The 23,932-nt window shown below is 44.0% G+C and overlaps 1 protein-coding gene across 5 annotated transcripts in view; it reads left to right on the top strand.

Moving 5' to 3' along the window:
• The window catches only part of fat3a (FAT atypical cadherin 3a), a 160,084-nt gene that overhangs the window by 69,121 nt on the left and 67,031 nt on the right, over nt 1-23,932 (top strand). For all 5 annotated transcript variants that reach the window (XM_056266010.1, XM_056266008.1, XM_056266009.1 and 2 more), the window contains exons 3-4: nt 13,207-13,325; nt 13,429-13,627. In XM_056266010.1, the coding sequence (XP_056121985.1) occupies nt 13,207-13,325; nt 13,429-13,627 (318 nt within the window). The remainder of the gene's footprint in view (nt 1-13,206; nt 13,326-13,428; nt 13,628-23,932) is intronic.

The raw sequence follows: 23,932 nt of genomic DNA, 5'->3' as shown, positions 1-23,932 counted from the left end.
TATATTGTGGATTCCTTGTACAGTTAGCTGCAGTCTTTTTTCTGAGTCAAATTAATGTATTGATTTAACTAGCCAACTTTGCCTGGTGTAATCACTGAAAATTGAATAGAGCTAATATGGGAGGGAAAAACTGAGATATATGCCACTCACTGGGACACAAATGAAGAGTGAACAGGCTTCAGTGGTTTATCTGTCACCTCAGGCCAGTTAAACACTGCATTGGCCTATATTTTATTTAGGTTGAGTTTTGACGGTTGAGATGGAGGGGGAACGATTGAAGTATGATGGGAATTTAGATAGTGTTATGGTTAATGTTTCATACACTGCATTCAGTTCATGTGCACTGTTTTGATAGTATCATTTGTTTTTGTCCAGTTTTTATGTTAGACAAAGTGGGTACATGTAGGTGTGTGTATCGGCGAATAATGATTTCCGCATAAAGAATGTGTGTACGTGTCGAAACGTGCGTGTGTGTGAGTGTGAGGTTGATTTATGTGTTGTGCCTCCATCGAGTGGACTGAATTACCACACAGAGATCTTTTATTTACATGTTTTGCAGTTGTCATGTCATTCAGTCTGACCCAAACACTTAGCTTTAACCTTCAATTTTTTCCTTCTCCCCTTTTCTCTCACTCTGTCATTCTCTCTTTCCCCCAGACAGTGCGTTTTCCATCAGCTAGACCGATAGCATCTGGGGTTTTATTAGTGTTGCTTGCAAGCATCACTATTATTTATAATAGGGCTAGGGATTTGAGCAAATTCCTAACAATAAGTATTGTTAGATGATTGTTGGGTTACAGAGAACAATAAGTAACGATGCTTTATCTATGGACTACAAAATAAGAGATGAGTTTGATCTTTTGACTCAAACCATTATAAAACTTCCTATAAACTACCTGGCAACTGCATAGCAACATAAAAACAATCAAAACACTTTGGCAATCACATTCTGGCATTGAACCACAACAGGCTAGTTTTGCACAGGCAATTCTCACATTTTTTTAAGTCTAGGAAACCAAGTGTATGTGATATCCACTAGCCTGCAAGGTGGCAGAGGTACAATAAACTGTGAAAATGAAGTGTCCGGGATAAAAGAAGCGTTCCTGTTGGAAAATCCAGCTTTAAACTGGTAGCTGTGTTTTGAAAAGCTTGTTTCTAATAGATCAAAGCTGATCAGTAGCTAGTGCAAGGAAGCTGATTCATCAGCCACCATGTTCCAAAAGCCAGCTTAACCACATTAAACTGTTATGTTCGTGGTTCAAGATTATTTACCATTTTGCCCCAGCTAATAACCAGCAAGAAACCAAGCCAAAGCTGGATTTTTCCAACAGGGGTTTGATAAGAGTGTGTATGTTTATAACTTTATATTTTTAAAAAAAAAGTGTATGTGTGCAGATGAGGTCGATGAGACTTCAGAGAGACATGGGGGGGGGGGGGGGGGAAGAGATCGGATAAAAGAGTTTGGGGTTCAGAGGCCAGAATGGTGTGTGTGTGTGTGTGTCTACTCACCCGCAAGCTGCTTGAAAATGATCTAGAGGTTTCAAAACGACCCTCAGATCTCCCGTGGTCTTTCACCTCCCCTTGAAACGAGGGAATAAGAAAATGGAGGCAAAGCCATGAATATCTGTCCAATTCTTTTAAGATCACGGCCTTTAAAGGGCATGATTCACACACAATGGTGCAGAACAGTCACCTTCTACTTTTTAAACCCTGCTACAACTCACTGTCAGCAACAAAGCAAAGTATCTCCAGCTCTCTACTTTAGTACTGTGGTGAGAGTGGTTTAAAAACATGGTTTTTGTGAGATTTGTGTCCTGGCAGCAGGTGGATCAGTGTCTGTCATGAGTCGACTTTGAGTCTTTGAGGATATCACACCTGCCTTGAGAGCGTGATTTTTATTTTTATTTTTTGTGAAGGCTGCAGTGTAGATATTTCAGGTGTCATTTTAAGTTGTGATTTTGAGGTGTAAGGCTCGTTTTGAGGCAAAAAAAAAAAAAAACATACAGCAAATTTATTTGTTTTGATTTAGCAGGACTGAACATTCCAACAGTGGCTAACAAATGTGTATTTTCTAAAGGTTCTGAATATTTAATACCTTTATACATATATTTTCTTTATTAGTTGGTGCAGTCATATTTCATGCGCTTTAATTAATGCAGCAGGTCATCTAAATAAGAACTCTAGAGACCAGAATTTTTTAGTGCAGAAAAGCTTCAGTGAAGCATGAGATTAATATAAATGCACAATTTAAAACCTGTTTGAAACACTGTTTGATGCACAGCTTTTATTTTTCCAATTCTGTGTGGTATACTGCGGGTATTACACGCCGTATAAGGCGATACTTGACGGTTCGGCATCAAACATTTACATTTGCAGGATCCTTGATAGCCTGTTTCTATGGTTGCAACCATAAATGATCTTTGTTTTTCTCTTCACCTTTTCTTCTTCCACCGTTTCTCCCTCTCATATACGCACAGAAAAATACAAGTTTTATCCAATTGCATGCCCGCACACGAACTGGCCGAGGGTAGACACTCAAAAGGGGTCAAAGGGTAGGGAACCAGTGTCAAAGGTCATGCACTCTGTGTCACTGACCTGTCACTAATTCAATGAAGAGTCTATCCGCCTGTTTGCATACAGCTGTGTCTGTGTAGATTTGATGGAAAGAATGAGGACAGGACAGAGACTCAGCGAGAAGTGCAAGAACACAAAAAGGCAGTTTGCATGTTGTACTCCGCATGACATAATTGAATGTTTGTAAATGTGCGCGCGCACACACACACACACACACACACACACACACACTCAAGCACACACATTTTGCAGTAGCACTAGCAAGTGGGGGAATTTATTGCCCTTGTTAGCTCTGTGCTGGCATCAGCCATAAATCACCCGGGGATGGAGCGCAACTCTACAGACGCAATTACAGCTTAAAGAGCACGCGCGCGCACACACACACACACACACACACACACACAAATTGAAAGGAAACACTTCACACGTGTCTTTGTACATGCAATCACGACTTGGAAAGCAATTTTCCCCCCGAACACATACACATAAGGAGACTCAGTCTGGAACCATAAGGCATGTTCCGACAAACACGCACGCTATAGCCCAAGGATTTTCTGTGCACTTATAGCCAAGACTCTCTCTGTGCGTTCTCATCTGAGCTTGGAAGCTTCTATTGTTTGCACAGCACAAACATCGTTTCAAGGCTGCATCAAACATGTCAAAAACAAAGTGTGAAAGAAGCCCATGCTCATTACAGCCGCCGCTGAGCAGACGCTTTTCATCTACTGGGACTTACGGTGCACTAATTGCACTGACTGTCCCTGCAGAGCTTCCTGGGGTTAAGTGCTTCGCGCAGCGCTGAAAGAGCCCCGGCTTACGCTTAGTGTTTCCTTTACTATTAGACCGCTGGTGTTGTACTTCAGTTCAGGTGTGTAATTAAGGGAATAGACTTCGTTATTTACAACTCGTAATCACGTTAAATCAAAACTTGACTCCGTTTGCTTTCTTAAGGCTGGTTCCTGTGCATGATTCGTCAGTGAAAAAATGTGCTGAGATGACTTTTCTTTGCAGATGACATCACCAAGGTCCTCTTGTTGATTCAGCCCCTCCCCCTCCTCTAGTATTTAACAGCTATTTTTCACGATTCAAACCATTTTTGATGGATCTAACCAACTCTAATCAATTTCTATTTTCATATCCATTCAGATGTCCTAAATGTCACATGATAGAAGGAAAAAAAGATTGCAATCTTTTTTCTTTTTTTTTTAGGAATTGGAAGCGACGCTAAAGCCCCGTTCACACCGCCAGCGAGTTTGTCGCTACATGTCGCTGTGAAGTCGCTTGTGGGCGTTCGTAGTGCTGTCGCTCTAATGTTATTGGTTGACTGCACGTCTGGCCATATATCTAAAATACCATCAGAAGTGACATATACAACTATATCATTTTAATTTGACTAGGAATTAGGCTCAAAAGAAACAGTATGCTGTTGGGAGAGTGTTTTTATATTACCACAGCAGTGTTCAGTGGATTAAATCATTTACTAGATTAACGATCGATCAATCAACAAATTAAACTCACTCATTCTGTCATAAATTTCTAAAACGTCATTCGAATTTGACAAATAATCAATTTTCTTGTTCCTAATAATAGTCAACATAATGCAGGGGAAACTGTAAAATGATCTGCAGCAGCAGTGCTAAACTTGCATCATAAAATTACAACACTCGAACTATAAATGTATATGAATGAAACTCACTGAGACTGTCGACAGTTTCTTTTCCATTCGTCATTTTATTATATCCATGTATGTGGTTACAGTCAAATCATATAAAACAGTGAAATCTCCCTCGAACTCTTCTGTCTTGCCTGCACTCGAGACGGTGACGTGAGCTCCACTGAAAGTCTTCTTTCCTATTGGTTGTTGCTCGCGAAAATCGCTTCTCATTTGCATAAAGTTGAAATTTCTCAACTTTTGTCGCTTGTCTCTTGACAAGCCCACGTTCTGTCGCCAACGGTCACTGTCGCGGGTGTCGCCGGGTGTCGCCGGATGTCGCCAGCGCTCCATTGAAATGAATGGGATCATGTCGCTTTCTCGCTGTGTGTCGCTGGCGGTGTGAACGGGGCTTAAGCACTTTTACCAGACTTAGTCTCAGCCTACGGCCCTTGGGCTGGACGTCTGATGCATAAGGCACACAAAATGGGAAATACTTTGGGAGTTTCAAAGTTGTCATCTGATTGGTTAAAGGGATAGTTCACCCACAAATGAAAATTAGCCCATGATTTACTCACCCTGAAGCCATCCTAGGTGTATATGACTTTCTTATATTAAAAAATGTCCTGGCTCTTCCAAGCTTTATAATGGGAGTGAATGGGCACTGTTTTTTGAAGTTCATACAAGTGCATCATATCCTTCAAAAAAGTGTCCCACACGGCTCCTGTGGGTTAATAAAGGCCTTCTGAAGCGAAGCGATGCGTTGGTGTAAGAACAATATCAATTTTTAAAACTTTATCGACTAAAATAACTTGCTTCCGGTAGATGGCCGTACGCATCGATTTACGACGAAAGAGTATACAGTCATATACACCTAGGATGGCTTCAGGGTGAGTAAATCATGGGCTAATTTTCATTTTTGTGTGAACTATCCCTTTAAATTCTACGCATTCTTTAACCCTTAAATGCATGAATGTTTCTCCAAACATTATTACATATTCTATATGTATACATCTATATCTCACACGGATGGATCTCTACCTGTGTTTTTTGGCTTGGTTCATTTCCTGTGAATGAGCTGCTCGCATGTAAATGAACACAGGGCCGAGGTTCACTCTGAAACACACAACGCATACATTTTGCCTGCCAACCAACAAAATATAAACGTGACGATTTAACATTTTAAAATATTAAATTAAGACATAAATAAAGACATGAAGGTTATTATTATAATTTCACAGCGTACGATAAAATACAATTGTTTATAATTAAAAACAAAATTACAATAGAATTATTGCAATCCTATTTTTATTTTATTTTTTTATTTTTTTACTCTGTACAACTTATTACTGGAGGTTTGAGTTGTGTTTTGTAAAGCATATACCAAATCGTGAACACCCACATTTTTCCTAAAAGGATGATTCAAACTCAAAGGCTTCAAAATAAGTTTGTTTTTTTTCAGTTTTTTATACTTATTAATACTTATATTATATGCAGATGCACTCCCCAACAAAATCACCACAATCATTGAAAATCCTTGTATAATGCTACAAGGGAAACTTCCACCAGACATGGCCGCTCAGTTAGACACACCACTTTTCCATAATTGCACGATGCAAAAGTCATCTCAGGTTTGTCAAAATTGTCCTCAGTAACAGTAGCAAAATATAATTTTTACACGACAAACTGACTCACTCGGCTTCCGGCTTTCCATATATGGGCTGCCATGTGAGAACTAGCTCATTATAGTCTTCCTATTGGCTAGACAAAGAATCTGAGCATGGCTCACAATGACATATTTAAATTTTTGTGTAACTTTAAGGAGCCTAGGGCTGTCACAGAGACAAGTGTGATATTTCAGGACACCTAATTCAGTGATATCCGTCGGGGTTTTTTTTTTTCCGCAGTGCCATTTCATTAAAAAATCGCTTACAGCAACTCTTCAGACTATGACACACTGTTGATTACAGAAATTACTGTAATTTCAAATCACATCCTCATTTTGTATAAAATGCACTTACAATTTACAGTGATGCACTTATTAGTGAAGCAGTGCTAATGAATCTTACATTAATCTTTTTCGATAAAAAAATGCAATCTCCTTTTTAAAGAGGACCTATTAGGCTTTTAGAAAAAAATGAATTCCCGTGGTGTGTAATGTTGTTGCACGAAGCGAGTTATTCTCTATATCAGTAAACACTGTTTCTAAACTCCCTGAAATACCTCGATTGTAGTCTTGAGGTTTCTTAAGGGAACGAACACGTCACAATATTCCTCATTTAAATAATGACAAATGCAACAACAAAAAAAAGGGTCGAGGCCTGGCTTAGTTGAGTTAGTAGCGTGTTAGTAAACTTGCGGTTATGGTAAGGGGCGTGCTCGAACGGTTGACCAATCACAACACACTGATCCAGCCAACCAATCAGAGCACCTTGTGCTTTTCTGAAGGAGGAGCTTCATAGAGACGGGAACTAAACAGAGCGTTACTGACAGACTGGGAAGAGAGGTGCTGCAACAATGTAAAATATGTGAAAAATAATGTGTTTTTTGAACATTCAAATATGAAATCTATTCTAGTAGAGCCCAAAAATCAAATAAAAACTTGGTAAAAGGGCATAATAGGTCCTCTTTAAGTGTAGCTGAAGTGATTGTGTAGCTCAAAATGTTCTGAGCTTTCTACCAAGACAGCAATTTTGGGCAATAGAGATCCATCCAGTGTTCAAATTGAACGTTCAAGCCCACTTATGACGCTCTAGTTCAACAGATCACATGGTTTTGAAACACAGCCTCCGCATATCTGCCAGTCAAACTCTCCGGTCAAGTTCATGTCATGTCACATCCAATCAAACGCTGGAATTACTCTGTCAGCAGCGTAAAATGTTACACAGGGCATCTTTATACACCTGTCCCAGCTGATTTCCCCTTGTCTGTCTCTCGCAAAGGTTCACTGTTAGGGTCACGTAACCTGATGTGATTGGATGAAACTCTGCCTCGCTCTCCCTATAACCCCTCAAGGCTTCGAGCCCTAAATATAGGCGCACAATAACAGAGGAAAGTGGATGAGCACACCGAAATGACAGACTCAATGAAGGCTTTCTTTGTGTTCCTCGTCCTTCCGTGTCTCTCTTTCTTTTCATTCTGTCTGTCTTTTCTTTTTCTGTCTCTGTTGCAAAGTGTGCGTAGGAGTTTCTGAGATTTCTCCGCTGAAGAAGCACCGAACCCATAAGAGATAAGTCCTGCTTATGCAATGCGTGCATTTGCGCGCTCTAAACACATAGTGCATGAGACATCTGATAGTGTGAAGTATATGTTTTTTTCATATGCAAAAACATCTTTAAATGTTGTTCCGACAGCCATCAGGAAACGTTGTTGCAAAGTTTGCCAAAAAATTTCAAATGAAAAGGCTCATTAGATGCTTTCAGCTTTGGTAGCATGGCTCATGTTTCGCTTTTGTCAGTACAATGTAAAACGCAGTGATTATGTATGTGTGAGTGTGCATGAATGCACCGGTGATCCCCCGAGAACATGTCTTCCAGTCTGATGCCACTTAACAGAAATAGTGGGTCACTACAGCTACAAACCGTCATTAAATCAACCAGAAAACAATTTGAGCTTTATCCAGTAAGGCCTAATTCCAGCCTATTTCTCAGGACTAACCAGATGTAAAATATTCCAATTCTGTGTTTCTCCGTCCTAAATAAACCATAATGGCCGTGTCGACGCAAGATGAAATCATCAAAGTTGATTTTTAGAGTAGATGCTTCCCCACTCCCGACTTCACCAGCTGGCCGAGTTTCTTTCCTTTTGTTCTCTATGGTAAGTGATTTTCTTCATATTACAGAGAATCTGAGACCGTTATGGAGTTCAGAAATAGCTGCCAGTCTTTCATCGCACAGAAGATATCGCTTCTCATTTGCTCAGGACCAATGATGTGTTGCTGCAGTCAGAGGTTTTCTTTTAACATTTCTTTTTTTCTTGTTCACATCTTGGCCTTTTATAAATCATTTAAAGTGGCCATATCATGAAACACTGGATTTTTTTCTTCTTGCTCCTTGCAGTTAATTGTAGGGATATTTGAACGCCTAAAGCCTGAAGCAAAGCTCCTCCTTCCCCAGAACTGTAAAAACGAGTCGTTCGGAAGTTGCGTTCCTGATGTCTCAACCATTCAACATATTTAATGAAATTAATGCTTCTATTCAGCCAGGATGCATTAAATTGAGAAAAAAGTGACTTTTTATAATGTTACAAAAGATTTTTTATGAAACAATGCTGTTCTATTTAACTTTCTATTCACCAAAAGTGTTCTAAAAAAAAAAAAAAAAAAAAGCAGCACAACTGTTTGCAATATTGATAATAATCCGAAATGTTTCTTGAGCATCAAATCATCATATCCGAATGATTTCTGAAGGATCATGTGACACTGAAGACTGGAGTAATGATGCTGAATTTTCATGCTTTGATCACAGGAATAAAATGACATTTTAAAATACAGTAAAATAGAAAATTTAATTTTTAATAATATTTTAAAATATTTGGTCAAATACAATTACAATTACTTTTGGCCAAATAAATGCAGCTTTGGTGAGTTTAAAAACTGATCCCGAGATTTTGTAAGTAAGTCTTAAAGGTACCATAGTAAAAAGACCAATATTTAAGTCAAATTTATGGTTGTATTTGGTGGCAAAAACATGGCCTAACATAAATACACAATGAATAAAAGACTAAAGTGTGTATTGGACCCTTTAAGCATCTCTAATTTTGAGGTTGTGAGTTTGCAGTGACTGAGATTTGAGCGATCTGTAGGAAGTGTTATGTAATTGTGATGTTGTGTAATTGCGTTCTGTGGTTTCGAGTTTCACTGGCGCCTGTGGTTGGTTGGTACATTGCGTTGGTGTGTTCGACGGCACTGACGCGGTGCGGTTTTTCTCCAGAGCTGTGCGGCTTTTTCAGTGTTGAGAGGTGGTGTTTAGGAGATAGTAAAGTCTGCTCCCTGTCATCACTTTCTTAACACCCTACTTTAAAACCACAGGGATATTTTGATACGACGGAATCTGTGAATTAGCTTTTCTGTCGCGCACACACACACACACACACACAAGCTGCGACAGTGAATGTGCCTCCTACGCTTGTGTCTCACTCACAGGCTTACACAAGTGTCTAACACACACTGACAGATAACACCTTCTACACACACACACACACACACCATATACATCCTGCTAAAGTGTTAATTGGCTTCATTTAAATTTGCTTTAAATAAACGGTGATTTAGTCGGCCTACATCAGTATTGCATGGATTCGTGTGTGCGTGTTTGCTGTTGTGTGTTTTTGATGGAAAGACACTTTTGAAGGTTTTTGGGATCTGATATCCATACTTCATTCAGGTTGCTAGGTTACAACCTGGAAAAATGTTCCTGAATGAAGTATGATGTCCCACTACATGCACACAAAATGCCACAACCCCCTTTATCTAATCACTATTTGTAATTATACTGCTGAGATTACAATTACAAGGGATTTACAATTTGCTTAATGGCACAATAAAAATAGACGATTTTATTTCATGCATATGAAAACCTGCAAAACATCAGTACCACAAAGTAAAGAAGTCATAGAGATTTAGAATGACGTAAGGGTGAGACAAATTATGTTTCATTTTTGGGCGAACTGTCAGAATTTATATTTTTTGGGTGATCTGTACTTTTGGAGACTATTTCAAGACTAGTAAATGACTAATCACAAAAGTGCAGGGAAGCAGAGCCTTTACACACACACACACACATTTGTAATGCCAAAGAACTTGTGTGCCACGTCTCGAAAGCACCAGGATCAATTATTAAACCAAAGATTAGTCAAAGATCAAAGATTGGAAGATAGATTACATAAACAAGAGAAAACCCCTCATTTCCTCTCATCCTAATTCACATCGCTTTTGATTCTCCCCTCCTTTGCTGAAACCAACTTGAAGCTGATTTGCATTCCGCTCTTAACGAATCTATATGTGACCTGCATATTTAATGAGCGAGCAGCGTAGCAGACTATCTCACTTACACACCCCGAGTTACTGTAAGAGGATGCTGGGAAAGGCAGGATGGAGATAATTGGGGTCTTATTAATAATTTATCACAGAGATAATGCCAATGAACAGCATTACTAACACACATATTTGCACACATCTGTGGACGCCTCATACCGTCCGTTCGGCAGTCTTTCATTGGTAGAGCAAATAAACAACAAATACATTTGTTAAAAAAAAAAATCGGAATCGGCCCATTTGCTTGTAAAAAATCGGCAATCGGAATCAGCCTCGAAAAATCATGATCGGTGCCTCCTTAATTGACTCATATCGTTCTTATCTAGGTCAGACAGCAGGAACACGACATCCGACGAAAAGAGAAATGATCTCCCCATTTCCACTCGCTTTCTCTCACTCTCTCTCTCTCACTCTCTCTCTCTTTCCTATCTGCTCGCTCAGCTCTGGCAGAAATATCAGCTTCCAACCAGGACCGTGTGTGTGTGTGTGTGTGTGTGGGTTTGAGTGTTGATTCGTCTAGTAGTAAGTATAATACTATAATTGCATTTATGTAATATACAAATGTACATTATATACAATAGATGTCTTTACATTTGCATTTTAATATTATATTCTTCTATAGTCAAGTCAAGTCACCCTAAAGACTTTTTACAATACATATTGTTTCAAAGCAGCTTCACAGAGATAACAGGATAATAATGCAACAAAGTTTGTCTCTAGAAGAAAATAGTGTTATAGTCCAGCTTAAGTAAGTTCGGTGATGGTTCATTTCTGTTGTAAAAAAGTTATTCATTTAGCCAGCAGCCATATATCACCCTGTAGCCCAAGACTGGTGTCCCACTGAAGCTAAGCAGGGCTGAGCCTGGTCAGTACCTGTATGGGAGACTCCTGGGTAAACCAGGTTTCTGCTGGAGGAGGTGTTAGTGAGGCCAGCAGGGGGCGCTCAACCTGTGGTCTGTGTGGGTCCTAACGCCCCAGTATAGTGACGGGGACACTATACTGTCAGAGCACCGTCCTTCGGATGAGACGTTAAACCGAGGTCCTGACTCTCTGTGGTCATTAAAAATCCCAGGATGTCCTTCGGAAAAGAGTAGGGGTGTAACCCCGGTGTCCTGGCCAAATTTGCCTAGTGGGCTCTGTCCATCATGGCCTCCTAATCATCCTCATATACTGATTGGCTCGATCACTCTGTCTCCTCTCCAGCAGTAAGCTGGTGTGTGGTGGGCGTTCTGGGGCACTATGCCTGCCTCAGGCAGTTTTCATATGATGGTGTCAATGCAGGCAGATCAATATTATTGTTGAATATTAAGTGTCCCCAATTTAGGAAGCCAAAAGTCAAAGTCAAGGAACCATAAGACAGAATAGATATTATACTGTTTGTGTATATATATATAATAACTTGTATGCTTTGAGTTTTGGTTCGTCTATAGGAATTATAATTAGCTTTAAATTTATAATTAGCTTTAAATAAAACAATAAATGTCTATGGAATGTCCCTTTTTCGAAGAATGTGAGGTTGTGTCGATGTGTTTCAGACTGTTCAGAGTGTGTGTAATCTGGTTGAATGAGCCGCACTGGTTTGCGGTAAATGGTGTGAGATGAGTCTGGTTTGTCAGGGCTGGACTTCCAATCTGTGTCTCTGATTGGCTAAAGTGAGTTTCTATTACCTCAGAGAATAGACTACACTCTCTGTACATATCACCCCCCCCCCCCCCCCCCCCCCCCCTCCTCCTCTCTCTCTCTCTCTCTCTCTCTCTCTCTTCATTTCTCTCATCGTTTTCTTCCATTTTGAGATTCTTCAGGCAGTTCTGCTGGTATTCCGAATACATTACATACACTCTCCCTCTAGCACAATGAACTAAAGGATTTTATGAATCCTACAGGCTAACAGACTGAATTATTGATGTCACACACACACACACACACACACACACACACACAATTACACACAAAAGCTCAGGCTGTTTTTCACTACAGCGAAACCTGATCTGATTCCTTTACCTGGTTCTAGAAGTCTGATTCTATAGTTCTCTTGCAGAAATGTACCATAGTTTCTGCCAAAACACATAGGCAAATAAAAGTACATAGACAGTGTGTGTGTGTGTGTGTGTGTGTGTGTGTATATATATATATATATATATATATATAAGCAAAGTCCTGCTTTTTGTGGCAAATCTGTGCCCCAGACGAACTGCTTTTCTTTTCTTTTTTGTTTTGTTTTGTTTTGTTCTGGGGTTTTTTTTATTATTATTTTATCCATGGACATAATTACATTTTTGTACCCCGAGACTGAAGGCCTCAGTTTATACGGTTACGTGGAGCGTTTGAAAATGTCAGGCCTGTTATTGAGGTTAGAGGCCCAGGTTTTATTTTGTCTTTAGCCCGAGGGTTGTGTTTTCTTCTGCTGCGTTTCGGCTACATGACTTATGGAAGCGACCTCCTTATTGATCTAAATTTACCACAACCTGTATGTATCACATACACACACAGAAACAGTTCTTTTTAAAGGTGCATCACCACAGAACTACTGTAATAAACGATGGCCGTTTTCAAACAGGTTTACAGGTTTGCATTGGCCAGCCAGACGGGTAGCCCCGCCCTAAACTCACGCCATTGGTCGAGCCATTGTTGCTGTGTTTGGGGCACTCAAACAGCAATGTTTTGATACCGTCACACCCTTTTCAAGGAAATAACCTGATAAATTGCTTGCTCGGTATATTAATCTGGGATGTGAGACAATATTTTAGCATTACAACAATTTGCAAACCTCCGCTTTAATGTTTCTACTCAGTAATTGCTTTTTTGACAGTAATTATTGCTATCAAAGTTAATGAGTTTTTCTCAGTGAAGCACACATTAACTGAGAAACTAAATGAATAATTCTGCCACTGTTTCACTGGAATTAAAATGTTCAGATTGTGATGTTTTCATGCACTTTATTTTGCAGGTGTCATCTACACCACAGATCTGTTGGACCGAGAGACGCAGGACTCCTATTGGTTGACGGTGTATGCCACTGATTTGGGGGTGGTACCGCAGTCAGCGGCACTACAGGTGTACATACAAGTAAGTTAGTGTGCATCGTATTTGAGATGTCATGTGGTCTTGTATGAAAGATGTATAATATATATATAATTCTGTCATTTTGTGTGTCTGCGTGTCTTAACAGGTTGAGGATGTTAATGATAACGCTCCCCTAACGTCTGAACCGATGTATCACGCCACCATTCCGGAAAATTCCCCGAAGGACCAGTCAGTCATTCAGATCCAGGCACAGGACCCGGACGCCACGGAAACCGAGCCCCGCCTGTCATTCCGTATCTCCAGCGGCAACCCGCAGAACTTCTTCAGCATCAACCCGCGCACCGGTCAGTGGCCTGTCAATCAATCCGCATTTGCTTGTTAGGTGGAATAAATGAATGTCAGTTCTGATAAGTTGAGTTTATTTGTGTGTACCATGGTACAGTGATGGTATCAGGTGGCAAAACCATTTCATATTTATCTGTAAACCCTAACGCTCAAAATAATTGTTTTGAGTAGGGCCAACTCAAATTATACAAATTAGTTCCATCAAATTAACTTTTATGAGTATTTAGAACTTTCTTTTTCTTTTGAGTTCACAAAACTGGCACATTTTAGTTGGATTGTTTCATTGTTTTGAGTTATATGAACAAACTTAAATTTAACTGAATCTGGGCTGGGATTATTATTTCCCAGCATGCTTTGCCATGACACTCAAAAGGGAGAGTAAATGCTAAAATTAAGTGTTATATAATGTTTGTTTTTTTTGTGCCAGATTAATGTTAAGTGGGAGATTTAGTAGTTTCATGTTTTGTTATGCTAGTTTAGAAGAGTTTCTGTTATGTTGGGTTTTTTGGGGGGGTTACCATCATGTGGAGCATGAGCTTGGTTTGAGAACAGTTTATGTTAAATGTTTTAAATTGCTGTCCTCAATCAGCAAGTGCTATGCTATGCTCATGCTATCAAAGCATTGTGTCAACAATTAGCAAGGTAGCATTTATTGAATTGGTTGGTTAAATCTAGCTAAGTTACAAATATTTTAGTTGAGATTACATGATAGTTCTAAGTTGTGTATGAATTAGCTTACTCAAATATTTCAAGTTAAGAGCAATTAAAATGTATGATTACAAAATACAAATCTGCAAGTTCTGCTTACTTAAACGTTACATTTCTTAACTTAAAAAATTCATGTTACTGATTACCTCAAATTATTTGAGTTTTGCCAACTTATCCGGGTTTACAAGGTACTATGATTTTACCATGGTACTATGTCTAAAAAAATTGGTAATACCTTTTGGTCCTGAGCATACTGCAAGGTAGTGGTGTAGATAAAGCTAAGCTAATTCTGCTCGTTTAGTATTTAAATTCACTTATTTAAATATGTATGTGCATCTGTGTGCGTGAGCTCTTAAGGTCTGTCGCTGTTCTCCGCATTATGACATCACCGTCTGGGCATACTGTAAACCCTGGTTCCTGATTGGCTGTTGCTATGGTTTTGCTCTTGATTGACAGATTAATTTCATAGTCAGAGGCGTTCCCTCCAGCCACGCGCCCCATAGTGCACAGCAGGAAGTGCCGATCCTAATTAAAAACTTTGTAAAGGTCACAAAAGGTCATGCTGCCAGAAAGACGGAAGGCACCAGCAAAAGGAAAGCAGCCTGAGAAAAAGATCAGAACGTGTTGCGAGGTTTGATACAATAAGTCCATTTTCATAAACTGTATTTTCGGAAAAACTTCTTTTTTTGTGAGCTGGTTACAGATCAATGTGAAAGCACCGGTCACCATCTATGGATCCTTCTGTAAAAAGAGTCCAGTTAAATGTTACATTACTGAACACAATACCTAATCTACCTATCTATCTGTCTGTCTGTCTGTCTGTCTGTCTATCCATCTAGTCTGTGTGTCTATCTATCACATTAGTCTCTCTCTTTCTTTGTTGCAGAGGTGTGAACTGCTTGATTTGAGTGTTGTATTTGTTTATAGTGAAAGCTGTCTAAATGTTAATCAAACAGATCCAGTACCCCCCCCCCCCCCCTCACTCCCTTCATGGCATCATGAAACAGGCCTCATCTTGTTTAAATGTGTGTGTGTGTGTACCAGAAACGATTATCCATCACCATCTAGCTGGCACTCACACTGTAGCTCTATTTGTTGGGCTTTTATTCGGGACTTGTTTGTCTGTTTATGTGTATAGATTACATGAATTATTGATGGTGAGTCAAATACGCCGAGCGCAAAGAGAGAGATGAAATTACCGTTCTCAGGAAACTTCATTCAATTCCAGGTTTAAATAAAGTTCATATGAAGAGGAAACTTGTGGGGAAGCATTGAGCGATACAGTAAAGATGACTTTAGAGGTGAACACAAGGGTCATTTTATTATTGTCCTTTAAAGCAGAGCTGAAATTGATGTTCCCGAGTTGATTTGTCTAACGTTTCTTCTCAAGCGCACTCCGTAGGAACAACGTGATGCACAGCTTTGTAAATGACCTTGTTATATGTGTGTTTGTTTAATTAATTACATCTTTGAGTCAGAGGAGTTTTTTCCATGCTGCAAGGAAATGTTTATTTATTGACACATTTCTCAGAAAACAGAGCCAGTGTGTGTTCTTTGTAAGTGTGTGTGTGTGTGTGTGTTGGTTGCCGGTAGATGTGATGAGGGTATTTCGATGATGCACTGCAGCGTTTTGTGAAGGTGACTCCAAAACAAAACATCTTTAGTTCCCTATCGGTCAGTCACTACAACGTAGGTCAGACTGACCAATAGGAATCTCGCTAGAGAGGCCAATCTACTTCGAGTGAAACTAAAACAAGCCAATGCACATTGGCATGCAATCATTTGCATCAGCTGCGCGTCCTCGTCAGCGCGGGTATTTAACAGCAGCTGTTATGATTGCACGCTAGCTTTTTGCTTCGGAGCCAAACGCTTCATGGTAATCCTACAGAGTGTGAAACTTGGCAAGCCTTCGTTGGATCTCTCCTTGTTCGGTGCGGGCGTTACAGCACGGCAGCGCGAGCAGTCTTGTGTCCTCTCTCTTCTGTCTGTCTTTTTTGTTTTGTTTTTTTGAGCAAATTCAAAAAAGCTGTTTTAACAGCTGGTAAGGTGCGCAGTTCAGCGCTAAAAGGCTGTTCTCACAGCCGGTAAGACCTGCCAGCGAGAGAGAGAGACAGCGCACAGACGGGTGCACATTCCCGTCTGTGTTCGCAGTGACTGTTCCCCTGCGTGCTTCAGCACCAGTGAGAGTAGTCCCTAAAAGAGCTTACACAGATAGACAGCGTCTTTAAAAAAAAAAAAAAAAAAGATGACTTTCTATCTGTGTGTTTCTGGATGCGGTCGTTACCTGGGCTCACAGGGTGGTCACAAGCGCTGCCTCGTGTGTCTGGGCATTGAACACGCTGAGGCAGCGTTTGTGGATGAGTCATGTACCCATTGTGGGAAGATGACCATCGCGGAGCTACGGTCGAGACTCCTGTTCCTGCAAAGGGGCGGAGTCCCCGTGCCTCTGCCTCGTTCCAATCCTCCTCGGAGGGTTGCTTCGGGCGGGGGCATGGGTGACCTGAGGATCACGGTGAGCGCGTCTCCTTCGGGGAACCAACCCCCTAGGAGCCCTCACCCCTCTCATGCTCCGCAGCCAGTTGAGCTTCCATTGGAGAAAGCTGGACCATCCTCGAGGTGTGTACCGGTTGTCTCCTTTGGGGCTCCCAGTGACCAGATGTCGATCGCTGCATCGGAGGGTGGGTCAGACTTCTCTGCGGACGACGACTCGGCACCGCTGCCTCCTTCGGGGGTGCCAGCGGTGCCTGAGACGGACCCGGAGATGATGGCCATGCTCTCCCGGGCCGCCAACGGGGTCGGGCTCGTGTGGAATCCTCCACCGTGTCCCGAACCCTCGAGGTTGGATGATTGGTATCTCGGGGTGGCGCGCGCTGGTTCTCAGCAACCCACCCCAGTGCCTTTCTTCCCGGAAGTGCATGAGGAGCTTACGGGAACGTGGACGGCACCTTTTACTGCCAGAAACCGTTCCGGTGGCTCCTCCTCCCTCACCACCCTTGATGGCGGGGCAGCTAAGGGATACACGCGCATCCCGCCAGTGGAGCGGGCCGCTGCAATGCAGCTGTGCCCTAACTCCACTCGGCGCGGAGAACCGTGTCTTCCTTCCCGGGCCTGTAGGTACTCGTCGGACCTATTCGACGAGGCTTACAAGGCCTGTGGGGAAGCTGCCTCTGCCATGCACGCCATGGCGTTGCTGCAGGTCCATCAGGCCAAGGCACTGAAGGACCTGCACGAGGGTGGTCATGATCCACAAGTTCTCCAGGAACTTCGTGCCGCAACGGACCTCGCGCTTCGTGCGACGAAGGTCACCGCGCGGTCAGTGGGTCATGCGATGTCCACCTTGGTGGTCCAGGAGCGCCATCTCTGGCTGTGTCTGGCAGACATGAGTGAGGCTGAGAAGCTCCGGTTCCTCAACTCCCCCGTGTCCCAGACCGGCCTCTTCGGCGACGCGGTCGAGAACTTCGCCCAGCAGTTCTCGGCTGTACAAAAGCAGACTGAGGCCATCAAGCATATCCTGCCGCGGCGGTCAGCTGCTGCCTCCAACCCACCGCCTGCGGCTCCTCAGTCTGCTCGTCGCCGGGGGCGTCCTCCTGCGTCTGCCCCTGCTCCCGCGCTGCAGCAGCAGCCTCCACCTAAACGGCGCCGTGGAGCCAGTCGCAGGCAGGCCGCCCCGCCCGTCCAGGCCCCCGCCAAGAAGGGTGGCAAAGCCAGAGGTAAGCGGCCCCAGGACGGGCGACCCGGAGATGGAAGGGACTGCTCTCCAGGAGACGATGACCGCATCACTCCTTCCCCCGGAAGAGGGCCGGGTGGAAAATCCTGTGTTTCGTTTTGTTCCGCCGCTGGCCTTAAAACCAGCGGTACCCAAATTTTCAATAAAAGAGCAGTTTCTACCATCTCTGGGTCCGAAGAGGACCCGGAGAGCAGTGGGGGGACAGAATCCTCACCACTCTCATCCGCCTCCTCTGTCGCCAGTGAGCAGCAGTGTGCAGTTCGAGAACGCCACCGAGCCGCCTCCTGCACCTCCTGCCCCGTGGAACCAGGTAAGTGCTGCACAGCACACACAGACCCTGCTACGGGCCGCCTCCCAGAGAGAGCCTCCCGAGCCACGTCCCTGTGTTCCACCTCGCTGCCCCACTCCGGGTACGCCTACAGTCCCTTTGGTCCCGCTTGCACGGTCTCTGAGAGCCTGGTTAGCGCTCCCCAGTCCGTCTCGCTGGCTCATTCGGACCATCAGGCTCGGCTATGCGATTCAGTTCGCCCGGCGTCCCCCCAAGTTTCGGGCCATCCACTCCACTACAGTGAGAGCAGCCGATGCCCATGTCTTGCGTGCGGAGATTGCAGTCCTACTGGCGAAGGACGCGATAGAGCCGGTCCCTCCAGCCGATATGGGGTCAGGGCACTACAGTCCCTACTTCATTGTACCCAAGAAAGGTGGTGGGTTACGACCGATCTTGGATCTGCGAGTTTTGAATCGGAGCCTCCACAAGCTACCGTTCAAAATGCTCACGCAGAGACGCATTTTCGGATGCATCCGTCCCCAAGATTGGTTTGCAGCGATCGACCTGAAGGACGCGTACTTTCATGTCTCGATTCTTCCTCGACACAGGCCGTTTCTGCGCTTTGCGTTCGAGGGTCGAGCATATCAGTACAAGGTCCTGCCCTTCGGGCTGTCCCTGTCTCCCCGTGTCTTCACGAAAGTCACGGAGGGGGCCCTTGTTCCCATGAGAGAACAGGGCGTTCACCTCCTCAACTATCTCGACGACTGGCTTATACTAGCACACTCTCGAGATCAGTTATGCGAACACAGGGACCTCGTGCTCACGCACCTCAGCCAGTTGGGCCTTCAGGTCAACTGGGAAAAGAGCAAACTCGCCCCTGTGCAGAGGATCTCTTTTCTCGGTATGGAGTTGGATTCGGTCGCACAGACAGCGCGCCTCACAGAGCAGCGCGCTCAGTCGGTGCTGAACTGCTTGAACACGTTCAAAGGCAGGACAGCGGTCCCACTGAAATTTTTTCAGAGGCTCCTGGGGCATATGGTAGCGGCAGCAGCGGTAACTCCGCTCGGCTTACTTCATATGAGACCGCTTCAGCACTGGCTTCACGGCCGAGTCCCGAGATGGGCGTGGCATCATGGCACTCACCGGGTGGCAATCACACCGGCCTGCCGCCAGACCTTCAGCCCGTGGTCAGACCTCTCGTTCCTTCGGGCAGGAGTCCCCTTGGAACAGGTCTCCAGGCATGCTGTGGTATTCACAGATGCCTCTGCCACCGGCTGGGGTGCCACGTACAACGGGCATGCAGTGTCAGGGGTGTGGACGGCTCCCCAACTGCATTGGCACATCAATTGCCTCGAGTTGCTAGCAGTACATCTCGCTCTGAGCCGCCTGAAAAGGCCGCTACAGGGCAGGGACGTGCTGGTCCGTACGGACAACACTGCGACCGTGGCGTACATCAACCGACAAGGTGGTCTACGCTCCCGTCGCATGTCGCAACTCGCCCGCCATCTCCTCCTCTGGAGTCAGAAGCATCTGAGGTCGCTTCGAGCCATGTATGTCCCTGGCGTGCTCAACCGTGTGGCCGACGAGCTATCACGAGCTGTGCTTCCGGGAGAATGGCGACTCCACCCCCAGGTGGTTTAGCTGATCTGGAGAGAGTTCGGAGAGGCTCAGGTAGACCTGTTTGCCTCTTCAGAGACCTCCCATTGCCAGCTGTTTTACTCCCTGACCGAGGGAACACTCGGCACGGACGCACTGGCACACAGCTGGCCCCGGGGCCTCCGCAAATATGCGTTTCCCCCAGTAAGCCTACTTGCACAGACACTGTGCAAAGTCAGGGAGGACGAGGAGCAGGTCCTTCTGGTGGCTCCCTCTTGGCCCACCCGGACTTGGTTCCCAGAACTCATGCTCCTTGGGACAGTCCCTCCCTGGCCCATTCCTCTGAGGAAGGATCTTCTGACTCAGAGACGGGGCACCCTATGGCACCCGCGTCCAGACCTCTGGAAACTCCATGTCTGGTCCCTGGACGGGACGCGGACGTTCTAGGTGACTTACCCCCTGAGGTACTTAACACCATCACTTCAGCACGGGCGCCGTCCACGAGACGTGTTTACGCCCTGAAGTGGAACCTGTTCGTCGAGTGGTGTTCTTCTCGCCGAGAAGACCCCCGGAGATGTTCGATAGGGTCTGTGCTTTCCTTCTTGCAGCAAGGGTTGGAGCGAAGGCTGTCTCCCTCCACCCTCAAAGTACATGCTGCCGCTATTTCAGCTTATCACGACCACATAGATGGCAAAACAGTGGGGAAGCACGACCTGGTCGTCAGGTTTCTTAGGGGGGCGAGACGATTAAATCCTCCTCGACCCCCCTCCATACCCTCTTGGGATCTTTCCCTGGTGCTTCGAGCACTTCAGGATGTTCCCTTTGAGCCTCTGCAGTCAGTAGACTTAAAGCTTCTTTCCATGAAGACTTTGCTACTGGTTGCACTGGCCTCTGTCAAGAGGGTAGGAGACCTGCACGCATTTTCGGTCGACGAATCGTGCCTAGAGTTCGGGCCGGGTGACAACCATGTGGTACTAAGACCCCGGCCTGGCTATGTGCCCAAGGTTCCTACCACTCCCTTCAAAGACCAGGTAGTGAACCTGCAAGCGCTGCCTTTGGAGGAGGCAGACCCAGCCCTGGCTTTGCTCTGTCCCGTTCGCGCTCTGCGTATGTACGTGGACAGAACTCAAAGCATCAGGACCTCAGACCAGCTCTTGTCTGTTACGGAGGCCAGCAGAGGGGAAAGGCTGTCTCCAAGCAGAGGATGGCCCACTGGATAGTGGATGCCATCGCCTTGGCTTACCAAGCTCAAGGCGTGCCCTGCCCGCTCAGGTTGCATGCACACTCCACGAGAGGCGTTGCATCCTCCTGGGCGTTGGCACGTGGCTCCTCGCTAACAGATATCTGTAGAGCTGCGGGCTGGGCGACACCTAACACGTTCGCTAGATATTATAGCCTACGTGTAGAGCCGGTCTCCTCCCGTGTTCTCACCCTAAACGGGTAGAAACACCGAGAGGCCCGGCTCTGTCGGCTTGCTGCACCCTACTGTGCACCCTTATTGCTCCAGAGTGAAAAACCTGTTGAGTCCTCCAAAAACCCCTCGGCCCGGACATGGCGGAGCGTCCAGGTGCCAGGCCTTTATCCGCTGAATCCTTGAGAACCGGATCTGGGCTGGGTTCCATATGTGTGACCCTACGGGGATCCCATATGTGTATATTTTCCACGGCTGCTCCTAACGGAAGCCCGTGTCTTTCCCTTGGGCTAAGTCACCCACTATCTCATATGTAGTACAGCCTTCGGGCTAGTCCATATGTATTCCCCACATAACTCCTTGAAGTAAGTGGCTTCCGCAGCGTCCTCCTTCCTAACTGAAGGGCACGCTTTCCCAGTGTTATCCAATAATCTCACTGTATGGGTTATTACGGAACAACAGATACACTCTGTGTGTAGCCTCCTCCTATCGTCCTTCTAGGCAAGAAGGTGTAGAGGCTTGCATGGGGCGCTGGATGGGGTGCAGCAGCTGTGGCGCTTTGGTAGGGATTCCTATTGGTCAGTCTGACCTACGTTGTAGTGACTGACCGATAGGGAACGTCTCGGTTACATATGGTAACCCTCGTTCCCTGAGGGAGGGAACGGAGACGTAGGTCCCGTCGCCACATCTGCTGCCGCCCGCTGGGGCGGCCAGCTTTTTCAGGTTTGGCTCCTCAGCAAAAAACTAGCGTGCAATCATAACAGCTGCTGTTAAATACCCGCGCTGACGAGGACGCGCAGCTGATGCAAATGATTGCATGCCAATGTGCATTGGCTTGTTTTAGTTTCACTCGAAGTAGATTGGCCTCTCTAGCGAGATTCCTATTGGTCAGTCTGACCTACGTCTCCGTTCCCTCCCTCAGGGAACGAGGGTTACCATATGTAACCGAGACGTTCTTTCACAAGACTGGAGTTTGCACACGCTCCCTAGACAAGACTGCACTTCTTGTTTGTACACTCCCTAGACAGCCTAACACATCTGCTGGAACATTTAAAAGTTGTATTGTGTCTTACACACGTTGTGTAGAGTGATCCCTGCGCTGAGAAATATGAAGTCTCTTTACACATGCTTCTGAAAGAGTTCTTTGCTGTCATGGGGGACGTAGCTTGTACACATTATTGCTTCTGCAGATGTGTTTGTAACTGAGGAGTTTATACACACACCCTAAACAATTCACTGCACCCTTGGGTTTGATCGATGCCATAATACCAGCAGCCTCTGGTATTAATACTAAAAATACAGACAACAAATACAAAAATAACTAAATTCATTGCATCCTTTTAATAGTGTAACAAAGAAACCATAAGAACCAACCAACCCCACATAAAATAATAATAGTAATGTGTAATTATTAGTAGTATACCTATTAATTAGTAATATCTCTGTACCTATAAACATATTTAGAACTGAACCGTTTACATAAGTTCTCTCCAAACAATATGTGGAAAACTCTTGTATTATAGTTCATTCACATCACGGTTTACTGACACACTTCCTGAGCTCCTGAGCCGTTTATGCTCGATCCCTAAGCATCATTTTGCTCCTGATGTATTTGCATTCATTTTGCACTCATTTTTCTCCCGAACATCCCACCAGACTTTACACACGCTGTCTTGGGCTGTGCGGATGGATGGATGAACGGGTAGATGGCGAACAGATGATTGAATAGGTAAATAGATGGATGGATGGATGGATGGATGGATGGAGGAAAGGATGTGTGCCAAAATGATCTTCTTCGTTTTTTTTGTCACACCTGCCAGTAGCGGGTGAACTGAGAAAATGTGATCGTCGTAAATATTTCTCACCAGCTATTTTTCTTCTTTTTTTTTAAAGAAGAGTTCAAGTTTTTTTTTTTTTTTTTTTTTTTTTTTTTTTTGATTGAAAGGTAGCATTTATCCATCCATCCATCCATCCATCCATCCATCCATCATCTATCTATCTATCTATCTATCTATCTATCTATCTATCTATCTATCTATCTATCTATCTATCTATCTATCTATCTATCTATCTATCTATCTATCTATCTATCATGTCTGTTTGTCTATCTGTCAGTCTATCTATCTATCTATCTATCTATCTATCTATCTATCTATCTATCTATCTATCATGTATGTCTGTTTGTCTATCTATTTATCTATCTATCTATCTATCTATCTATCATCTGTCTGTCTGTTTTCTATCTATCTATCTGTCTATTTTCTGTCTATCTATCTATCTATCTATCTATCTATCTATCATCTATCTATCTATCTATCTATCATGTATGTCTGTTTGTCTATCTGTCAGTCTATCTATCTATCTATCTATCTATCTATCTATCTATCTATCTATCTATCTATCTATCTATATATCATCTGTCTGTCTGTTTTCTATCTATCTCTCTGACTGTTTTCTATCTATCTATCTATCTATCTATCATGTATGTCTGTTTGTCTATCTATCTATCTATCATCTATATACAGTGTATGTATATATATATATATATATATATATCATGTCTGTCTGTTTTTCTATCTGTCAGTCTATCTATC

Source organism: Rhinichthys klamathensis, unplaced genomic scaffold, assembly GCF_029890125.1.
Source record: "Rhinichthys klamathensis goyatoka isolate OS25496 unplaced genomic scaffold, OSU_Roscu_1.1 h1tg000243l_1, whole genome shotgun sequence".
Lineage (NCBI taxonomy): Eukaryota > Metazoa > Chordata > Actinopteri > Cypriniformes > Leuciscidae > Rhinichthys > Rhinichthys klamathensis.
Note: the sequence above shows the minus strand (reverse complement) of the source record. Positions and strands in the feature narration are given on the sequence as shown.